Source organism: Capricornis sumatraensis, chromosome 16 (genome assembly GCF_032405125.1).
Source record: "Capricornis sumatraensis isolate serow.1 chromosome 16, serow.2, whole genome shotgun sequence".
NCBI classification, from domain to species: Eukaryota; Metazoa; Chordata; class Mammalia; order Artiodactyla; family Bovidae; genus Capricornis; species Capricornis sumatraensis.
Window position 1 is genome coordinate 44,261,762 of NC_091084.1, and position 18,159 is coordinate 44,279,920.

General features: G+C 43.2%; 1 protein-coding gene across 3 annotated transcripts in view; it reads left to right on the plus strand.

Annotated features, from left to right (window-relative positions):
• Nucleotides 1-8,325: 8,325 nt before the first annotated feature.
• The window catches only part of SBF2 (SET binding factor 2), a 499,999-nt gene continuing 490,165 nt past the window's right edge, over nucleotides 8,326-18,159 (plus strand). For all 3 annotated transcript variants that reach the window (XM_068989002.1, XM_068989003.1, XM_068989004.1), the window contains exon 1: nucleotides 8,326-8,380. In XM_068989002.1, the coding sequence (XP_068845103.1) occupies nucleotides 8,326-8,380 (55 nt within the window). The remainder of the gene's footprint in view (nucleotides 8,381-18,159) is intronic.

The window sequence follows — 18,159 nt, forward strand, 5'->3', positions numbered from 1 at the left end:
TCGGAAGGTTCGGGCCGCGTGTCTGGCCTCCGGGCAGTCGCCGCAGTAGATGAGGTTTGGCGGCTGGTCGGCCCGCACCGCAGACTGCAGGTTATTACTGAACGCTTGCTCTGTTTCCAGGAGCCGCCCCAGTCCCAACTATTCTGTTTTTCTCGCTCGTCTCCCATTTCTCATCGCTTTCTTTCAGTTTGTCTGCGAGTCTGACTTTTCGCAGCGACCCTGTCTAGGACTCGCTGTCTGTCACTCTTGTCTGCGGATGCGACCTACTCGTCGCCAGCTTCCACCTGGGTCCGTGCCAAGACAGGTTTTTACTTTCATTTCCCCGGCGCGCGCCTCCGACTGCTGGGGAGGTCAAGGACAGCTGGGCGCCGGCCCACAGCCAGGGAAGGTCCCGTGGTCTGGACTCGTTCCTTCCAGTTCCCTCCAGCCCTGGGGGGTTTGGTCTGCAGAGGACTCTTCAGCTGCACCTCGTGGCCTCCCCGCTGTGTCCTTTAGGAGAGCCCTGATTCCAGGAGAAAGGGAGGGTGGAGGGGATGGGGGAAGGAATGAGGGTGGAGGGCGCTGAGCTCCCGCTCCCGCTTAAGGACCGCGAAGCCTGCTCTTGGTGCAGACTTAGTTTTGCGCTACTAGAGGCTTCAACAAGCAAACCCGACCCAGAAGTGGAGATTCCACCGAGCTCCAGTGCCTACGCCAGCGGAGTAGGGGCGGTGCCAGGAATTCCCACCTGAGAGCCTTGGCACGCTCCTTATCAGCCCCGGTGCGCCTTGTAGCTCTGGCACTTAGAAGTCCGAAGCTTGAGAACGCCGTCAAATCTTTCTTTAAGTAGAGTCCTGGCTAGGCGGCTCAGGATTTTGCTAGAACACCCGTATCTTCGAAAGTGTGTGTTTACGTGGGTCGGCGACGAGGGCCATAGGGTTTTCCCGCCATAGGATTTTCCCAAAGTGCCGTGGAGGATAAGTTGAAACATAGCTATAAACTTTGCCAAATGTTGGCATCTGTTTTTTTTCCCCCTTGGAACCTGGGGTTCGTTTACTTACTGTTAAAGGCGGGGACAATCACTAGAATGCATTCACGGTTGAATATCGGATTTGGAAAGAAACAGCCTAGAAGTAGTTCTGCTTTTGGCGATTTGTGGAGTTTCATCCATTCAAGTTGCAGTGATTGTAGATTCACACAGAGTACAAGGAAGGAAGGAAGGAAGTGCAGGAAGAAACATCTTTAAAATCTCACTGGCAAAACAAGTGAGAGAAACAGAAGAACAATCTAGTTAATGAAGATCCACTTCTTTTTTGTGTCCAAGAATTTTTAAAAGGTCATGTTGTAAATAAACCCCCAAAGCATTGTAATAATTATATGTATGCTGACATCATATATACAGATATACAAACATGCCAGAAGCCTTGTTGTATAATGGTGTCTCAACTTCACATTCCAACTGAATTATTTTTAGGCCCTAAATCCAAGCCTTATTCTTAGTAATGTTTGGAGTTTTAAAAAAATTTTGGTGGTGGCTTCTCAGTTAACACTGTGAACGCAATTCCTAAAGCCAGTGTGACCACACTCAGGTCATGAAGAAAAGAAATGAGAAACAATAAATAGTATTAATAATATTAATAAGAATAACTAAACTTGAGTAGCTAAGTGCATTGCATAATTATCTCTGATGCCTCTTTCTTCAAACAGGAATGTTTATAATGCATTTATTATTCATATGGTTCAAAATGCCTCTGCTGAGGCTTATTTACCAATTTCATTTGAAAACAACTTTCAAGAAGCATCTGGGAGTCAAAATACCAAGTGGTTTAGAGAAAGGAGCTAATCAGCTTCTCAAATTTAGTCAGGAGAAAAAGTAAAGCAGAGTACAAAGGTCAGGGTACTTGTTGTTTTTTTTTTTTTAAAATCTCTGACTTCTGTAAAGCTAATAAGATATAGATCCTTTCCAGAAAAATGCACATGTACACAAACTAATTTAAGTATAAAATAAACATACAATTTCAGGAGGTGGACCAAGTAAAGAATGCTGATGCAATAAAAAGTACTGTTTCTACTGCATTAATTTCTGTCTTGGAGTGGTAGATGAGGGCAGTTAACCTCTCTCTTTGTAGGGCATGGAATTTTCCAGGGCATCAGCAAAAAGAAAATAAATGCTTTTGCTGCCTCATTTTTGTGCTCTTGCACACAACATATGGACAGAAATAATCAGTCCTTGTATTTGATAAAGCCAGAAGACAAACCTCCCTGAAGCTTAAAGAGTATAAGTTGGTGTAGGACAGATGAAGGAGAACACAGAGAAGATGGTTAACATATAAAAACTTATACTAACGTCTAGAACAGAATGAGGTGAAATGACTTTAAGAGAAATTTACTACTGGTAGAACAGTGAATGGCATTAATAAATGCAGTATAATAGAGATGATTAGATCATTTGGGGTCATCCTTAGCCAATGAGAATGGTGTTAATGAGAGGGAACCACCATCATGCCACCTGCCTCCAGGTGGGGATACTGTACTATCAGATTAAAACCAGCAGAATGAGGCAATTCTAATGTATGGGCCTACATGATTTGAAAGTCATTTGTTCCTTCAACATTTACTGAGCATGTATTACATGCCTTTCTCTGTGCTAAATGCTGGGCATACAATAATCATCAATGCAAGTATCATTCTTGCTCTCAATGAGCTTATAGCATGTAGGGTAGGCAAATATAAACAAATCCTCATAGGAATAATAAGCACATGGTAAGTGTTGGTAAGTGTTGGAATCAAGATCGTTGGGAGAAATATCAATAACGTCAGATATGCAGATGACACCACCCTTATGGCAGAAAGCGAAGAACTAAAGATCTCTTGATGAAAGTGAAAGAGGAGAGTGAAAAAGTTGGCTTAAAACTCAACATTCAGAAAACTAAGATCATGGCATTTGGCCCCATCACTTCATGGCAAATAAATGGGGAAACAATGGAAACAGTGACAGACTTTATTTTGTGGGGGGCTCCAAAATCACTGGAGATGGTGACTGCAGCCATGAAATTAAAAAAACGCTTGCTCCTTGGAAAGAAAGTTATGACCAACCTAGACAGCATATTCAAAAGCAGAGACATTACTTTGCCGGCAAAGGGATGTCTAGTCAAAGCTATGGTTTTTCCAGTAGTTATGTATAGCTGTGAGAGTTGGACTATAAAGAAAGCTGAGCGCAGAAGAATTGATGCTTTTAAACTGTGGTGTTGGAGAAGACTCTTGAGAGTCCCTTGGACTGCAAGGAGAGCCAACCAGTCCATCCTAAAGGAAATCAGTCCTGAATATTCATTGGAAGGACTGATGCTGAAGATGAAATTCCAATACTCTGGCCACCTGATGCAAAGAACTGACTCATTTGAAAATACCCTGATGTTGGGAAAGATTGAAGATGGAAGAAGGGGATGGTTGGATGGCATCACTGACTCAATGGACAGGAGTTTAAGTAAATTCCGGGAGTTGGTGATGGACAGGGAGGCCTGGCGTGCTGCAGTCCATGAGGTCGCAGAGTCAGACACGACTGAGCGACTGAACTGAAACTGAAGTGTTCTGAAGGAAAAGCAAGATTAGGGAGACCTAATGTTCCAAATGGAGGAAACTATGCACAAATGCTTAGAGGTAAGAAAGAACTTGGGACATTAGGGGAGACAAAAGGAGATTGAAATTCACTGAGTGAGGGAGAAGAGAGGCATGAAATGAGATTAAGGAGGTTATCAAAGTTAGAGTAAATAGGGCCCTTTGGAATATAATGAATATTTTGCATTTTATTCAGAGTGATTTGGGAAGCTATTGACAGGTTTGAAGATGGGAGAGATATGATCTGCTGCTGCTGCTAAGTCACTTCAGTTGTGTCAGAATCTGTGCGACCCCATAGACGGCCTCCCACCAGGCTCCCCGGTCCCTGGGATTCTCCAGGCAAGAACACTGAAGTGGATTGCCATGTCCTTCTCCAATGCATGAAAGTGAAAATGGAAAATTTTCAGTTTCTATATACATTTATTTGAAAGGTCACTGTGGCTATCAAGTGTGATGACTGGATTAGAGAGGAACAAGATGGGGAGCAGTGCAGTGGTGGTGCCCTGGAGAGACTGGCGAGGGCCTAGTCCCCACATAATCGCAATACACACGCACACATTCCATCCTAAATTTCACCAACAGAGCTGTCTTCATGGATGTGCACCATGTTCAGTCACATAGGGTCCCACACTTGATTTAATGTTCTGCTTGTTTCTGCTTTGAAAGTCTTAATAATTTTTGAACAGAGAGACTCCTACATTTTCATTTTGCTTTGGTCTCTGCACATTCCACAGCCAGTCCCACTCACCAAATAGACATGCAATCTAAGTTAAAGCAGCCTGCAATCTCTCACAGCACCTATTTATACTGCTAAATGTCAGAGGTACTTTATGTGTCAAGATTCAATTATTCATATAATTACACACATGAAAGCAACTGCACGATAATTTCTGTTAGCCATCTCTGAAGTATCCTTCCTGCACCCTAAACATAAACACTCAAGGTAGAAATAGTATGTTTCCTATACAGATTTAATTTGATGACAAGTGTTCATAATCTACTTACCGTCCTGACGTTTTACCTACTAGGAAAGTCTGGGACTGCCAGTGAAGCAGGGAAACCAGTTAGGAAGCTATTGCAATAGTCAAGGTGGAAGGTGATAGTGGCTCAGATGAGTGGGCTGGCAGTGAGTGGGGAGAGAAGCATACATATTTGGGGAGCAGGATCAGTAGGACTCAGTGAGGAATATAGGGTTATGAGGGAGGCAGGTGGCAAGCTTAGCAATCATTGTTTCTTATTTGGGCAACTGAGTGGATGGAGATGTGGCAATGGATCAGGGAATCTACCATAGCTGCTTAGTCTCCTTTGTTACTGGTTGGTAGAGACAATTTGAATAGGCCCCAACCCTGCTTGGTCAAATCGAACTGTCATATTACCTCTCTGAACTTTAGTGGCTAACCACAGGAAGCACTTGAAATCACTGTATAGATCAACCACTTACTTCACAACAGCTGAATGTAGGAAGAGCAGGCTGATTGTTCTTGCTTACTAGTAATCAGCTCCTTTTGTCTTATAAAGCATAGTCTTCCTCCCTCCCGCTCCTGCCCCACTTCAGTAAAACAAATCTGGGTTTGCTTTACTCCCTTACTCTTTGGTGAGAGGTGATGGTGGTTATCTCAGGGGATGGTCTGGCCTTCAGCTAACCTCAGTAATCAGGCTGCCTTGTCAGGGCTTATCAGTTTCAGCAGACTGGCAGCTGTTGGCTGAGAAGCAAAATACAGTTCCAGTGTATGCTAAATATATTCACATGTGTATACATGGTGTCTTTATATATATATACCTGGAGTATCTCAAAATCCCTATGCTACAAAACATCCATTTGCAAATGGGCTGGCAGCCTACATATGATTCAACAGATGAAATATGTCTAAAAGCAAACATTTGATTTGAGGCTTGAAAATAGCAAAATTTTGATTAAAAAATAATACAGTAAGTCCTCCCCCCCATACCAATGAGTTCCATCCTGAGAGTGCGTTCATAAGTCCAATTTGCTCGTTAAGACCAACAAAGTTAGCCTAGGTACTCAACTAACACAATCAGGAATATAGTACGGTACTATAATAGGCTTATAATACTTTTTACACAATATGTACAGAAAAACATAACAAAACATTTTTCAATCTTACAGTACCTTGAATAGTACAGTACAATAGCAGAGCATACAGGGATTGGCATGGACATTCTTATCTTTGAAAGTTTGCAACTTCAAGGTTTGTATATAGGGGACTTCTGTAATAACACTAATTTGAACAAATGCTTATGAATGAAATTAAAAAAAAACATTTTAAAAGTACAGTGGGACCCCTACCTCTTATCATATGTAAAAATCAACTAAAAATGAATCAGTGGCCTAAAACAAGAGTAAACTATGAAAGTCTTAGAAGAAAATTAGGAGCAAATCTTCACTTCCAAGGAGTGATCTTGGATTTGGCAATGGATTCTTAGATATGACACCAAAGCGCAGGAGACAAAAGAAAAATTAGATAAAATTGACTTTGTATAGTATATACATACAATGGAATGTTATTCAACCATGAAAAATAATTAAGTACTGATACATGCTACAGCATGAACGAAACTGGAAAGCATTATACTAAATGAAAGAACCCAGATATGAAAGGTCATATATTGTATGATTGTATTTAAATCAAATATCCGTACTAGATAAATCCATAGAGACAGAAAGCAAGCTGATAGTTATCAGAAACTGGGGGAGGGGAAAATGGGAGTGACTGCTTTATGGGTGCAGGGTTTTCTTTTGGGTGGTTAAAGTATTTTAGAACTAGATAGAGGGGGTAGTTGCACAACATTATGAGTGTACTAAATACCACTGAACTGCACACTTTAGAATGGTTCCTTTTATGATTTGTGAATTTCACCATTAGAAAAAAGTAAAATGGGGAAGGAATATGATAGCTGCTTAAAAATGAGAAAGGCTATTATACAAAGATAGATTTTTTTCTGGGTATTTCCATAGAGCAAAATTGGGGGAAGTTACAGGACAATTCTGACATAACACGGAAGAACTTTCCAACAATAGTGTTGTTAAACAGTGGAATAGGCAGCCTCCCAAGGAAGTTAAATTAAGCTTTACTGAAAGTGATCAAGTTAGATGAGCTCTCAGGGAAGTTATAGAGAAGATTCTTACTTGAGGTGTGACTAAAGCATTTTAGTTTAATTATTTTCAAGACCTATCTGCTATCTTCCCTCCACATCTGCAACTAGGTTGATTCAGTTTGACCATAAGCAATTTGCAAATGAACTCCCTGAGTTCAAGTATTCAAGGAGTTTCAGTTCTAGTGCAGCCCAACCCTCTCAATCTGTAGGTGAAAAAAGTGCCACACACACAGAAAGAGGAAATGATCAATGAGAGTAAACTTTCAGTAGCTGAGACTCCAAATCTCTGAACTTTCAATTCAGAGTTCGGGCCACTGCAGCTTCCTGCTGGTAGCTGGGGGAATTTGTATATTCACTCATCAAACATACTAGTTAAGCACTTAAAAGACCCTCTGCTAAGAGTAAATGGTGAAGGTTAAACCCTCAATTAATAATGAGTAGTGATAAGCAACTAGGATGATGGTCACATTTGCAAACTATGAAGATTTCCCAAACTTCCCTTGTAACATATCCTGCTACCAAAACTTCATGAGATACTAAGAGAGGGCAAAGCATGCTCACCTGGGTTTCTCACTTGCCAAATTCCAAACAATAAGAGGTGCAGTAACAAGAAAGTGACCTAGATAATTCCTAGATTGGATGATGATACACACGAATTCATTTTAATTGCATTGTTTGAACAGGGACGTTGGAATTCACCACCTGCTCCTGCAGCATAGAGCACTGGGACCGCTGCAGGGGGCGAAAACCTAGGCGGGAAGAACTCTTTGGGGAGAGACAAGCCTTCTCCCTCGGACTCGGTTGTTCCGGGCCAGTTCAGGAGGATCCCGGGGATGCCGCATTCTTTGGAGGAATTCAGCCTCCCCAGGCGCTCTGGGGGAAGCCCAGGCCAACAGCCCCCAGCCCACCCAGCACTAAAGCACGAGGCGCCTCTGAGGATTGCGCAAAAGCCTCTCCCTCCTCCGCCTGCTCGGTGGCATGTTCCTAAAATTCCCATCTGCACAACATAAACAGGAAATGTGCAGCAAAAGCCCTGGCGGTGCAAATTCCAGGCTTCCAGTCGAGGGCGGGAGAATCTTGTCTTGGGAAGGCGGGTGACCGGGTGGAGGGGCCGTTGAAGGTGGGGGTGGGGAGGGGAAGCAGCAAACTTTCCAGGAGACCCCCTCATCTATCCGTCTCTTCTTCCCAGACCCAGAAAGAAAGAGTGGAGAGGACGGAAGGAAGGATACCCTGCTTTAGGAAAAACAGGGGAGCGGGAGGTGGGCCGCGGAGGGGCAGCCGGGCCTCAAAGTGAAGCACCCCGAGAGGCTGCTGTGCCAGTAGGAATACACTGGGCTGCCTACTCCCAAGATCGGCTGTCCGAGCGGCCGGGGGAGGGTGGGGGTGGGCTCTCCGCCGGGGCTTGGGTCAATGAGGCAGCGCGGGTGGGGGCGGGGAAGCAGCGGGCGCTAAGAGCGGCGCAGGCGCAGAGCGCGCCTCGGTTGTCAAACATGGCTGAAGGGCCGCCGCTGCCGCTACTGCTGCTGCAGGGAAAATGCTGAGCCCTCCCGGGCCCGGTGGGCGGCGGCGGCGAGGGCGGCGACGGGCACCTGCTTCTCGGGCGCGGCGGCGGAGGCCATGGCCAGGCTGGCCGACTACTTCATCGTAGTCGGCTACGACCACGAGAAGCCAGGTAAGGGTGTGGGGCGGGCGCCGCCCCCGGGCCTCCCTGCCCCCGCCCCCCGGCTGCCGTCCAGTGGGCTTCTCTGGGCTGGGCATCGCGGCCGGGAGGCGGGGAGGGCCGCTCCCGGCCCCGGTGGAGCTGGCACTCGGCGTCGGGCCTTGATGGCCCGGCTGAGCCTCGCGGTGGGCGTGAGGGGCCAGCACGAGGGGCGAGGGAGGAGGAGGAGGAGGCGGCCTCGTCCTCCGGGCCCCGGGCGGCCCAGCTGAGGCGACTGGGTGCCGTGGCTCTCGCTCTGAAGAGGGCCGGGTACCAGGGGCATCGCCCCGGTGCCGGCGGGCTTGGGTCAGGGCTTCAGGGCTGGGAGGGCGGGAGCCAACTGTGCTAAGTTCCTCGGGGATAAACTTCTGCCTAGCATCCTGAGTGAGTAACGCATGACGCAGGGGGCTGTCCTCTCCGAAAGGAAGTGCTGAGAGTCCAGTGCTACCTCACCCCTGAGCTGGTGGGGGCCCGTCTAGTCACCGCGCCCGTGGACGCATGGTACCGAGAGAGGGCAAGTGAGCCTTGAACTTATGAACATTTCTAGGAAATGCTCCTTGTTCTTTCAGGACAAATCTGACGGTCATTTCAAAAGGAGTCTGAATACGATCTTTTAAGTAAGGACCGTCAGCACATCGCTGCAGGTGATCCTATTTCACTTTAATGAGTGTTTTAATTAGTCTTTTCATTCGTCGCAGAATTATCCTCTTAGGTAACAATCTGGCAGATGTATTTTAATGGAGAGATTTCCACAGTTTAAGATAATTCACCGTTTATGCACGTTTATTTTTGTATTCCTTTTGTATTACTGTGTAGCTAAGCATAAGGTAATGAATTGGGGAAGCACATCTATTTCAGGGTAACGTCAGGGTAATTTACAAGAAATTTAACGTCTCAGCTAGACAGCCCTTCCTTTTTCAGAGGAGATGCTGAGATTGTGTTTTGCTGATGGTTACAGCCGTTTGTAGCTTCAGAATACCATTGTTCTTCCCACTCTTGGTGGGCTGCCCCTTTCACTATTCCTCTCCTAATAACTTCCTTTAGTGGGGACTTTTTATAGTCTTTAATTATTCTTGACCTGATTGAGATTAGCAAGAGAAGGGTTGGGCTATATTTAAAATATTTTCGGGCTACACAAAGTTTTATTTATTTCCTAGTAATTTTGCATAGTCTGCTATCTCTTTCTTGCCAAGATTGACAATATGGAGAAGCAGAGTTTGTATTTAACATTGTTTCATTTTTAGTGACTTTGAGTTTTTTCTCACTTAGAAAAAATGGAAACAATCAAAAACTTGCAGAAAACTTGCAAGTATGGTACAAAGAACCTTTTCCTCCCTGAACCATTAGGAAGTGCTGACTTGATGCCTTCCCTATCACCCCAGGTTGTGTATTTTCCACAAACGAGGATATTCCCCTGCATGATCAGAGTGCAGTCATCAAAAATCAGGAAATTTACACTGACAAAGTACTTCATGTAGCTCTCAGATTGAAACAGTGTATCTCAGATTGGGACTTGAGCCCACCTGAGAAACAGGAAGCTAGTGAAAACCCACCATCTGTTAACTGTGATCACACACACCTGGTTTCAGGACTAATGAAGCTCAGGTTCTTGATGTGTCATCACAGAAAGAATTCAGTGAGAGACAAATTGATAGATAAGTGGATTTATTTAGAGAGAAACACTCTGCAACCAACCCTGAATATTTATTGTAAGGACTGATGCTGAAGCTCCAATACTTTGGTCACCTGATAGAAGAGGCAGTTCATTGGATAAGACCCTGATGCTGGGAAAGATTGAAGGTGAAAGGAGAATGTGGTGGCAGAGGATGAGTTGGTTAGATAGCATCAGCAACTCAATTGGACATGAACTTGGGCAAACTCTGGGAGATAGCGGAGGCATGCTGCAGTCCATTGGGTTAAAAAGAATCGAACCCGACTTAGTGAGTGAACAACATACTCCACAAGCAGAGTGTGGACCATTTCCGAAGACAACAGCCTTGAATTATGGCTTGGTTAGTTTTTATGGGCTGGATAATTTCATAGGCTAATGAGTAGGAGGATTATTGTTTTAGGGAAGGGGTGGAAATTTCCAGGAATCGGGCCATTGCTCACTTTTTGGTCTTTGGTGGCTGGCTTCAAACCTGTCATGGCGCTGGAAGGTGTGTCACTTAGCTTGCTGATGTGTTACAGTGAGCGTTATACTGAAGCTCAAGGTGTAGTGGAAGTCAGCTTGTTCGCCATCTTGGACCTATTTGGTTCTAATCTAATTGTCGTGTCCTCAGGCTGTATCATTTTAAAGTTTATGCCCTGCCCCCGCCCCTCCTGTTTCAGTTCTGGTTCAAGTTTTGTTGATTATGCTGTCTCTTTACTGGCAAAAGAATCTGGTTCAGAATCATATATTGCATTTATTTGCCATAGGGCCATCTCATCACAGGTGAGGCAAGCTCTTGGATAGCTAGCTTTGGAGCTCAGCTGAGGAATCATACTGATCTTCAGGAGTTTATTGCTTGCATACTTGATGGTGAAGAATTTCATTAAGTTCTCATTTACTTTCAGTACATTTTTGGCCGTATGCTTCATGACTTCTTCAGTCTGAAATGATTCCCTCATCTTCTCTTGATTGTCGTAATCTTGACCCTAATGAAGATTGTGTGTGTGCGTGCTCAGTTGTGTCCGACACTTTACTACTCCATGTACAATAGCCCGCCAGGCTCCTGCCCATGGAATTTCTCAGTCAAGATTACTGGAGTGGGTTGCCATTTCCTACTCCAGCGGATCATCCCAGCCCAGGGATTGAACCTGCGTCTCTTGGGTCTCCTGCATTGACTGGTGGATTCTTTACCACTTCCCATCTTGTGGAATCTTAGTTCCCCAACCTGTGTCCCCTGTAGTGGATGTATGGAAATCCACTGGACCACCAGAGAATTCCCTAAAGTTAATATTTAATAGTTAATGTTTTTCCTCCAATTAAAATTAAAAAATTAAAGAAAAAATAGCTAATGTTTTTCGTGAGGATTGCTTTGAAACTATGTGTCTTGGTCCTCGTCAAACAGGTAATGTATTCCTTTATGCATTTATATCTGTATGGATTCATGGTTTTCTTTTTTTTTGGCTGGGTTATATTGTTACTGTTTATTTAGTTCTTCAAATTTTCCTCATTTGGCCAACTAGAGCCCATTCACTCTGGCTTCTGTGTCTTTATGACATGTCCCCACTGTGAGTGTTTTACTTTGAGTGGCTTTTTTTTTTTTTTTTAACACTTTTTGGCATAAGAAGATGTTTTGGGCTTATGTTGTACTATCCCTGCCTCAGTGCTGAAATCAGCCATTTCTCTAGGGAGACCTGGATTGTTTTAACAATGGATGACATTTAGAAGCTAAGATCTCAGTGCTGTGTGTTTACTGCTGCTGTATTGTTATACTGCTTTCAGGCTTTCTTAATGGACGGAGCTGGGGAATACATGTATGTGTTCACACAGGTGGCTCAGTGGTAAAGAATCTGCCTGCCAATACAAGGAGACATAGGAAGCAAAGGTTCAATCCCTGAGTTGGGAAGATCCCATGGAGGAGGAAAATGGCAACCCGCTCCAGTATTTTTGCCTGGGGAAATCCCATGGAGAGAGGAGCCTCGTGGGCTATAGTCCATGGGTTGCGAAGAGTCGGACATGAGTGAGCAACGGAGTACGCATGCATGCACACGTTTATGTCTATATTTATTTATATATATTAAAAAACTCTGAGTTCCTACCAGTAGCACTGATTTCAGTCCAACGCTTCTGGGTCCACTCAAGTTTTTCCCTTTTTCATATTTGTAATATTCTTTTCTGATGGAAATCTGGCTCCCATTAGCCTTATTATATTTACTTGTTCAGTCTCCATGTATTAAACCAGTCTTTCATCTTTGCTACCACCCTCTCCTCTCCTGGATGCCTTCCTCTCTCTGTCGGACTCAGATTCTTCATTCTCCCAACATCCTGCCCCTGTCAGGACCTAATAGCCCTTACCAGGATGTCTCAGTACAGGGACACCCTGTTCAACCGGCTCTGGCTCTAGCTCCCCATGTTATCTTACCCAGTGTCTGTGGATATACTTCTTACCCTACGTAGGTCTGACACACGACACTGGGCTGCTTCCATCTGAAGGAAGACATCCTCATTCCATACTCCCCAGTGCCCTATTCCAGGTTGCCCCTCTGTTTTGGCACCCTCCTTGCAGTGCTTGGACTCTGACTGAACTCATCTCCTTTGGCCTTTCCTTCCCACATGGAGTACCTTCTTGGTTCACTTGGGCTCTGATACCACCGCCCCCGCCAGGCTATAATGACTGCTCCATATCCCACAAAAGAGAAAGGGAAGATTATTTTTTTAAGTAACAAAATCCAGAAGCTTTTTAAAATCACAGAATCTCGATAGCAAAGTGTATCTTTCTTTTTAACTTGGGATAATTTTGAAACCCCATGGACTGTAGCCCACGAGGCTCCTCAGTCCATGGGATTCTCCAGGCAAGAATACTGGAGTGGGTTGCCATTCCCTTCTCCAGGGGATCTTTCCATTCCAGGGATCGAACTCACATCTCATGCATCTTCTGCATTGCAGGCAGATTCTTTACCGTTTGAGCCACCAGGGAAGCCCCAATTTTTCTTCAGTCATACTTATTGATGTAAAATTTACATGCAGTAAAATCCACCTTTTAACTGAACAGTTCAGTGAGTTTAGACAGATGTATGCCTAAGTGTAGCCAGGCAAGATATAGCTAGAACACTTCACTCCAGAAAGCTCCTCTGTGCCCCTTTGTACAGTTAATTCTTTCCCTAGCCTCTGGCAATCACTGATCTTTTTCTGTCCTTGCTTTTTTATCTTTCTTAGAATGTCTTATAAATTAAATTATACAGTTTTTTATGTCTGGCTTTTTTCATTTAGAAAAATATGTTTGAGACTTACCCATCTTATATGTACTGTCAGTTCCTTTTTATTGCTAAATATAACATGATTTGTTATCCATTCAGCAGTTGGTGGACATTTGAGTTTCTGGTTTGGGGCTATTATGAACAAAGTTACGCTGAATATTTGCAGAAAGATCTTTGTTCATTTGATTTCATTTCTCTTGGGTGGATACTTAGGAGAAAAATTGCTGGGTCATATTGTCATGGTATGTGTGCGGGTTGGAAATTTCCAGAGAGGAGGCAGAGTGAAAGGACAGTAAAGTTTATTAGAGCAGGGGAGGGAGGGATAGCTGCCAGTACAGTAGGCCCACTTCCTGCTAGTAGGGAGAGCAGACCCCAAACGGGGGTCTTTGGTCTGTATAGCTGGAGGACAAGAAGTAAGGTAGGGTCTTTCGAGTCATTTGCAGATCGGATGAACTACATATATACATCCCTCTACCGGGGCTTCCCTGGTGGCTCAGTGGTAAAGAATCCACCTGCCAATGCAGGAGACATGGGTTTGATCCTTGGGTTAGGAAGATCCCCTGGAGAAGGAAATGGCAACCTACGCCAGTATTCTTTTTTTTTTTTTAATCAACATATTGTTTGTTTGTTTATTTTTGGCCTTGCTGGGTCTTCATTGCTTTGTGAGGGCTTTCTCTAGTTGTGGGGTAGGGGTGGGTTTACTGTTCGTTGTGGTGCACAGGCTTCCCACTGTTGTAGCCTCTCTTGCTGCTGAGCACAGGCTGAGGGCTTCAGTAGCTGCAGCAGGCAGACTCAGTAGTTGTGGCCCACGGGCTTAGTTGCTCTGTGGCTTGTGGAATCTTCACAGCCCAGGGATTGAACTGTTGTTCCCTGCATTGACAGGCAGATTCTTATCCACTGCGTTACTGCCATCAGGGAAGTCCCACACCAGTATTCTTGCCTGGGAAATTGCATGGACGGATGAAGCCTGGTGGGCTACAGCCCATGAGGTCGAGAAGAGTCGGACACGACTTAGCTACAACGTATAGGGCAGGAGAAGAGTAAGACAAATACCTTTTCCTTATATGGGATAGGAGTGGGAACAGGCCATACTACTCGGGAGGACTCGGAAATTCTACGATGGTTACAGCATGGTGGTAAGGGCGGTAAGAGTCTGGTGGTTTTCGTTCCTGCATTCCAAGATCCTTCTCGCTCATCTTGTTCTTTTGTCCTCGGGCACCACATGTTTGATCAGTGTCTAAATGTTTAACTTGATGTGAAACCACCAAACTGTTTTCCAAACTGGCTGTGCCATTTTACATACTTGCCAGCAGTGTATGAGATGTCCAGTTATTTTTTAAATTTTTATTTATATTACTTTTAAAAATTTAACCATTTTAGTGGACATGTAGTGGTATCTTATTGTGGTTTCATTTTGAATTTTCCTAGTGGCTGATGATGTTGAGCACCTTTTCTTGTACCTATTGCACTGGAATATTTTTGTAAAGAGTCTGAGCAAGTTTTTGCTGTTTTGTTTTTTTTTTATTGGATTGTTTGGCTTTTTTTTTTTTTAGTTGAAGTATAGTTGATTTACAGTGTGTGTTAATTTCTGCTGTACAGCAAAGTGATTCAGTTATACATATATATATTTTTTCATTTTTATATTCTTTTCCATTTTGGTTTATCACAGGATATTGAATACAGTTCCCTGTGCTATACAGTAGGACCTTCTTATTTATCCATTCTATATGTAATAGTTTTCATTTGTTTGGCTTCTTTTATTGAGTTTTAAAATTCTAGATACAAGTCTTTATCAGGTGTTTTGCAAATATATTTTTCCAATCTGTGGCTTGCCCTTTCATTTTCTTAGCAATAGCTTTTGAAGAGCAAATGTTTTAATTTGAATGACTTGTTGCTGTTCAGTTGTGGCCGACCCTTTGGGACCCCATGGACTGCAGCATACCAGTCTTCCCTGTCCTTCACTATTTTCTGGAATTTACTCAAACTCTTATCAATTGAGTTGGTGATGCCATCCAACCATATCATTGTGTCATCCCCTTTACCTCCTGCCTTCAGTTTTTCCCAGCATCAGGGTCTTTTCTAAAGAGTAGGCTCTTCACATCAGGTGGCCAAAGTATTAAGAGCTTCAACTACAGCATCAGTCCTTCCAATAAATATTCAGGGTTGATTTCCTTTAGGTTTGATCTCCTTGCAGTCCAAGGGATTCTCGAGTCTTCTCCAGTACCATAGATTTTTTAGGTATTTAAATAGTTTTGTATACTTTTAGTAGTCATTTTTACTGAAACTCTATAAAAACCTACTGGGACAGAATCCACCAAATCTATGTAATTGTTTGAATTGTAAATGAAGAATAAACCTAATTGAGTCTACAAACCTTTGTTATAAAGCTTTCTTGAGTTAGTATGATTTTATTACCTATATCTCTCTAAAAGCTAATATTACAATATTATGATTCTGAAATATGCTGTGTTTAATTCCAGAATGTTCCTGGAATTATCTGTTCAATATACTAAACTGTGTTTGTTCATAAAATGTGTATTTAATTAATAATATTTTTAGTTGATTTTTACAAATTTTTCTGTTTTAAATTTGAATTGAAAGAAAACCTTGTTTTTTGAAAAATTACTTTTACAAACTGGAAGAAATAGTTAATATATGCTGTTTGAATTATATGCAAACAAGAGTGCTTCACACATAGTAGATGTTTAATAAAGATAATTGAGTGAGTATGCAGTTGCTGTACATGTGGACTGTGGCTCAGATCATGAGCTCCTTATTGCCAAATTCAGACTTAAATTGAAAAAAGTAGGGAAAAACACCATTCAGGTATGACCTAAATCAAATCCCTTACGATTATACAATGCAAGTGAGAAATAGATTCAAAGGATTAGATATGATAGAGTGCCTGAAGAACTATGGACGGAGGTTCGTGACATTGTACAGGAGACAGGGATCAAGTAAAAAGAAATGCAAAAAAGCAAAATGGCTGTCTGAGGAGGACTTACAAATAGCTGAGAAAAGAAGAGAAGCGAAAAGCAAAGGAGAAAAGGAAAGATACACCCATTTGAATGCAGAGTTCCAAAGAATAGCAAGGAGAGATAAGAAAGCCCTCCTTAGTGATCAGTGAAAAGAAATAGAGGAAAACAATAGAATGGGAAAGACTAGAGATCTCTTCAAGAAAATTAGCAATACCAAAGGAACATTTTATGCAGAGATGGGCACAGTAAAGGACAGAAATGGCATGGACCTAAACAGAAGCAGAAGATATTAAGAGGTGGCAAGAATACACAGAAGAACTGTGCAAAAAGATCTCCATGATTCAGATAATCAGAATAGTATGATCACTCACTCAGAGCCAGACATCCTGGAATGCAAAGTCAAGTGGGCCTTAGGAATCATCACTACGAACAAAGCAGTGGAGGTGGTGGAATCCCAGTTGAGCTATTTCAAATCTTGAAAGACGATGCTGTGAAAGTGCTGCACTCATTATGGCAGCAGATTTGGAAAACTCACCAGTGCCCACAGGGCTGGAAAAGGTCAGTTTTCTTTCAGTCCCAAAGAATGCTCAAACTACCCGATAATTGCACTCATCTCACACGCTAGTAAAGTAATGCTGAAAATTCTCCAAACCAGACTTCAACAGTACGTGAACCATGAAATTCCAGATGTTCAAGCTGATTTTAGAAAAGGCAGAGGAACCAGAGATCAAATTGCCAACATCCGGTGGATCATCGAAAAAGCAAGAGAGTTCCAGAAAAACATCTACTTTTGATTTATTGACTATGCCAAAGCCTTTGACTGTGTGGACCACAACAAACTGAAAAATTCTTCAAGAGATGGGAATACCAGACCACCTGACCTGCCTCTTGAGAAATCTGTATGCAGTTCAGGAAGCAACAGTTAGAACTGAACATGAAACACCAGACTGGTTCCAAATAGGGGAAGGAGTACGTCGAGGCTGTATATTGTCACCCTGCTTATTTAACGCATATGCAGAGTACATCATGTGAAATGCTGGGCTGGATGAAGCACAAGCTGGAATCAAGATTGCTGGGAGAAATATCAGTAAGCTCAGATAAGCAGATGACACCACCCTTATGGCAGAAAGTGAAGAAGAACTACAGAGCCTCTTGATGAAAGTGAAAGAGGAGAGTGAAGAAGTTGGCTTAAAACTCAACATTCAGAAAACTAAGATCATGGCATCTGGTCCTATCACATCATGGCAAATAGATGGGGTAACAGTGGCGGACTTTATATTTTTGGGCTCCAAAATCACTGCAGATGGTGACTGCAGCCATGAAACTAAAAGATGCTTACTCCTTGGCAGGAAAGTTATGACCAACCTAGACAGCATGTTAAAAAGCAGAGACATTGGCAACAAAGGTCCACCTAGTCAAGGCTATGGTTTTTCCAGTAGTCATGTATGGATGTGAGAGTTGGACTGTAAAGAAAGCTGAACGCTGAAAAATTGATGCTTTTGAACTGTGGTGTTGCAGAAGACTCTTGAGAGTCCCTTGGACTGCAAGGAGATCCAAGCAGTTCATCCTAAATGAAATCAGTCCTGAATGTTCATTGGAAGGACTGATGCTAGAGCTGAGACTCTGATACTTTGGCCACCTTATGTGAAGAGCTGACTCATATAAAAGACTCTGATGCTGGGGAAGATTGAAGGTGGGAGGAGAAGGGGATGACAGAGGATGAGATGGTTGGATGGCATCACTGATTCAAAGGATGTGAGTTTGAGTAAACTCCGGGAGTTGGTGATGGACAACAAGGCGTGGCGTGCTGTGGTCCATGGGGTCATAAAGAGTTGGACGTGACTGAGCAACTGAACATGTGGAAAATAC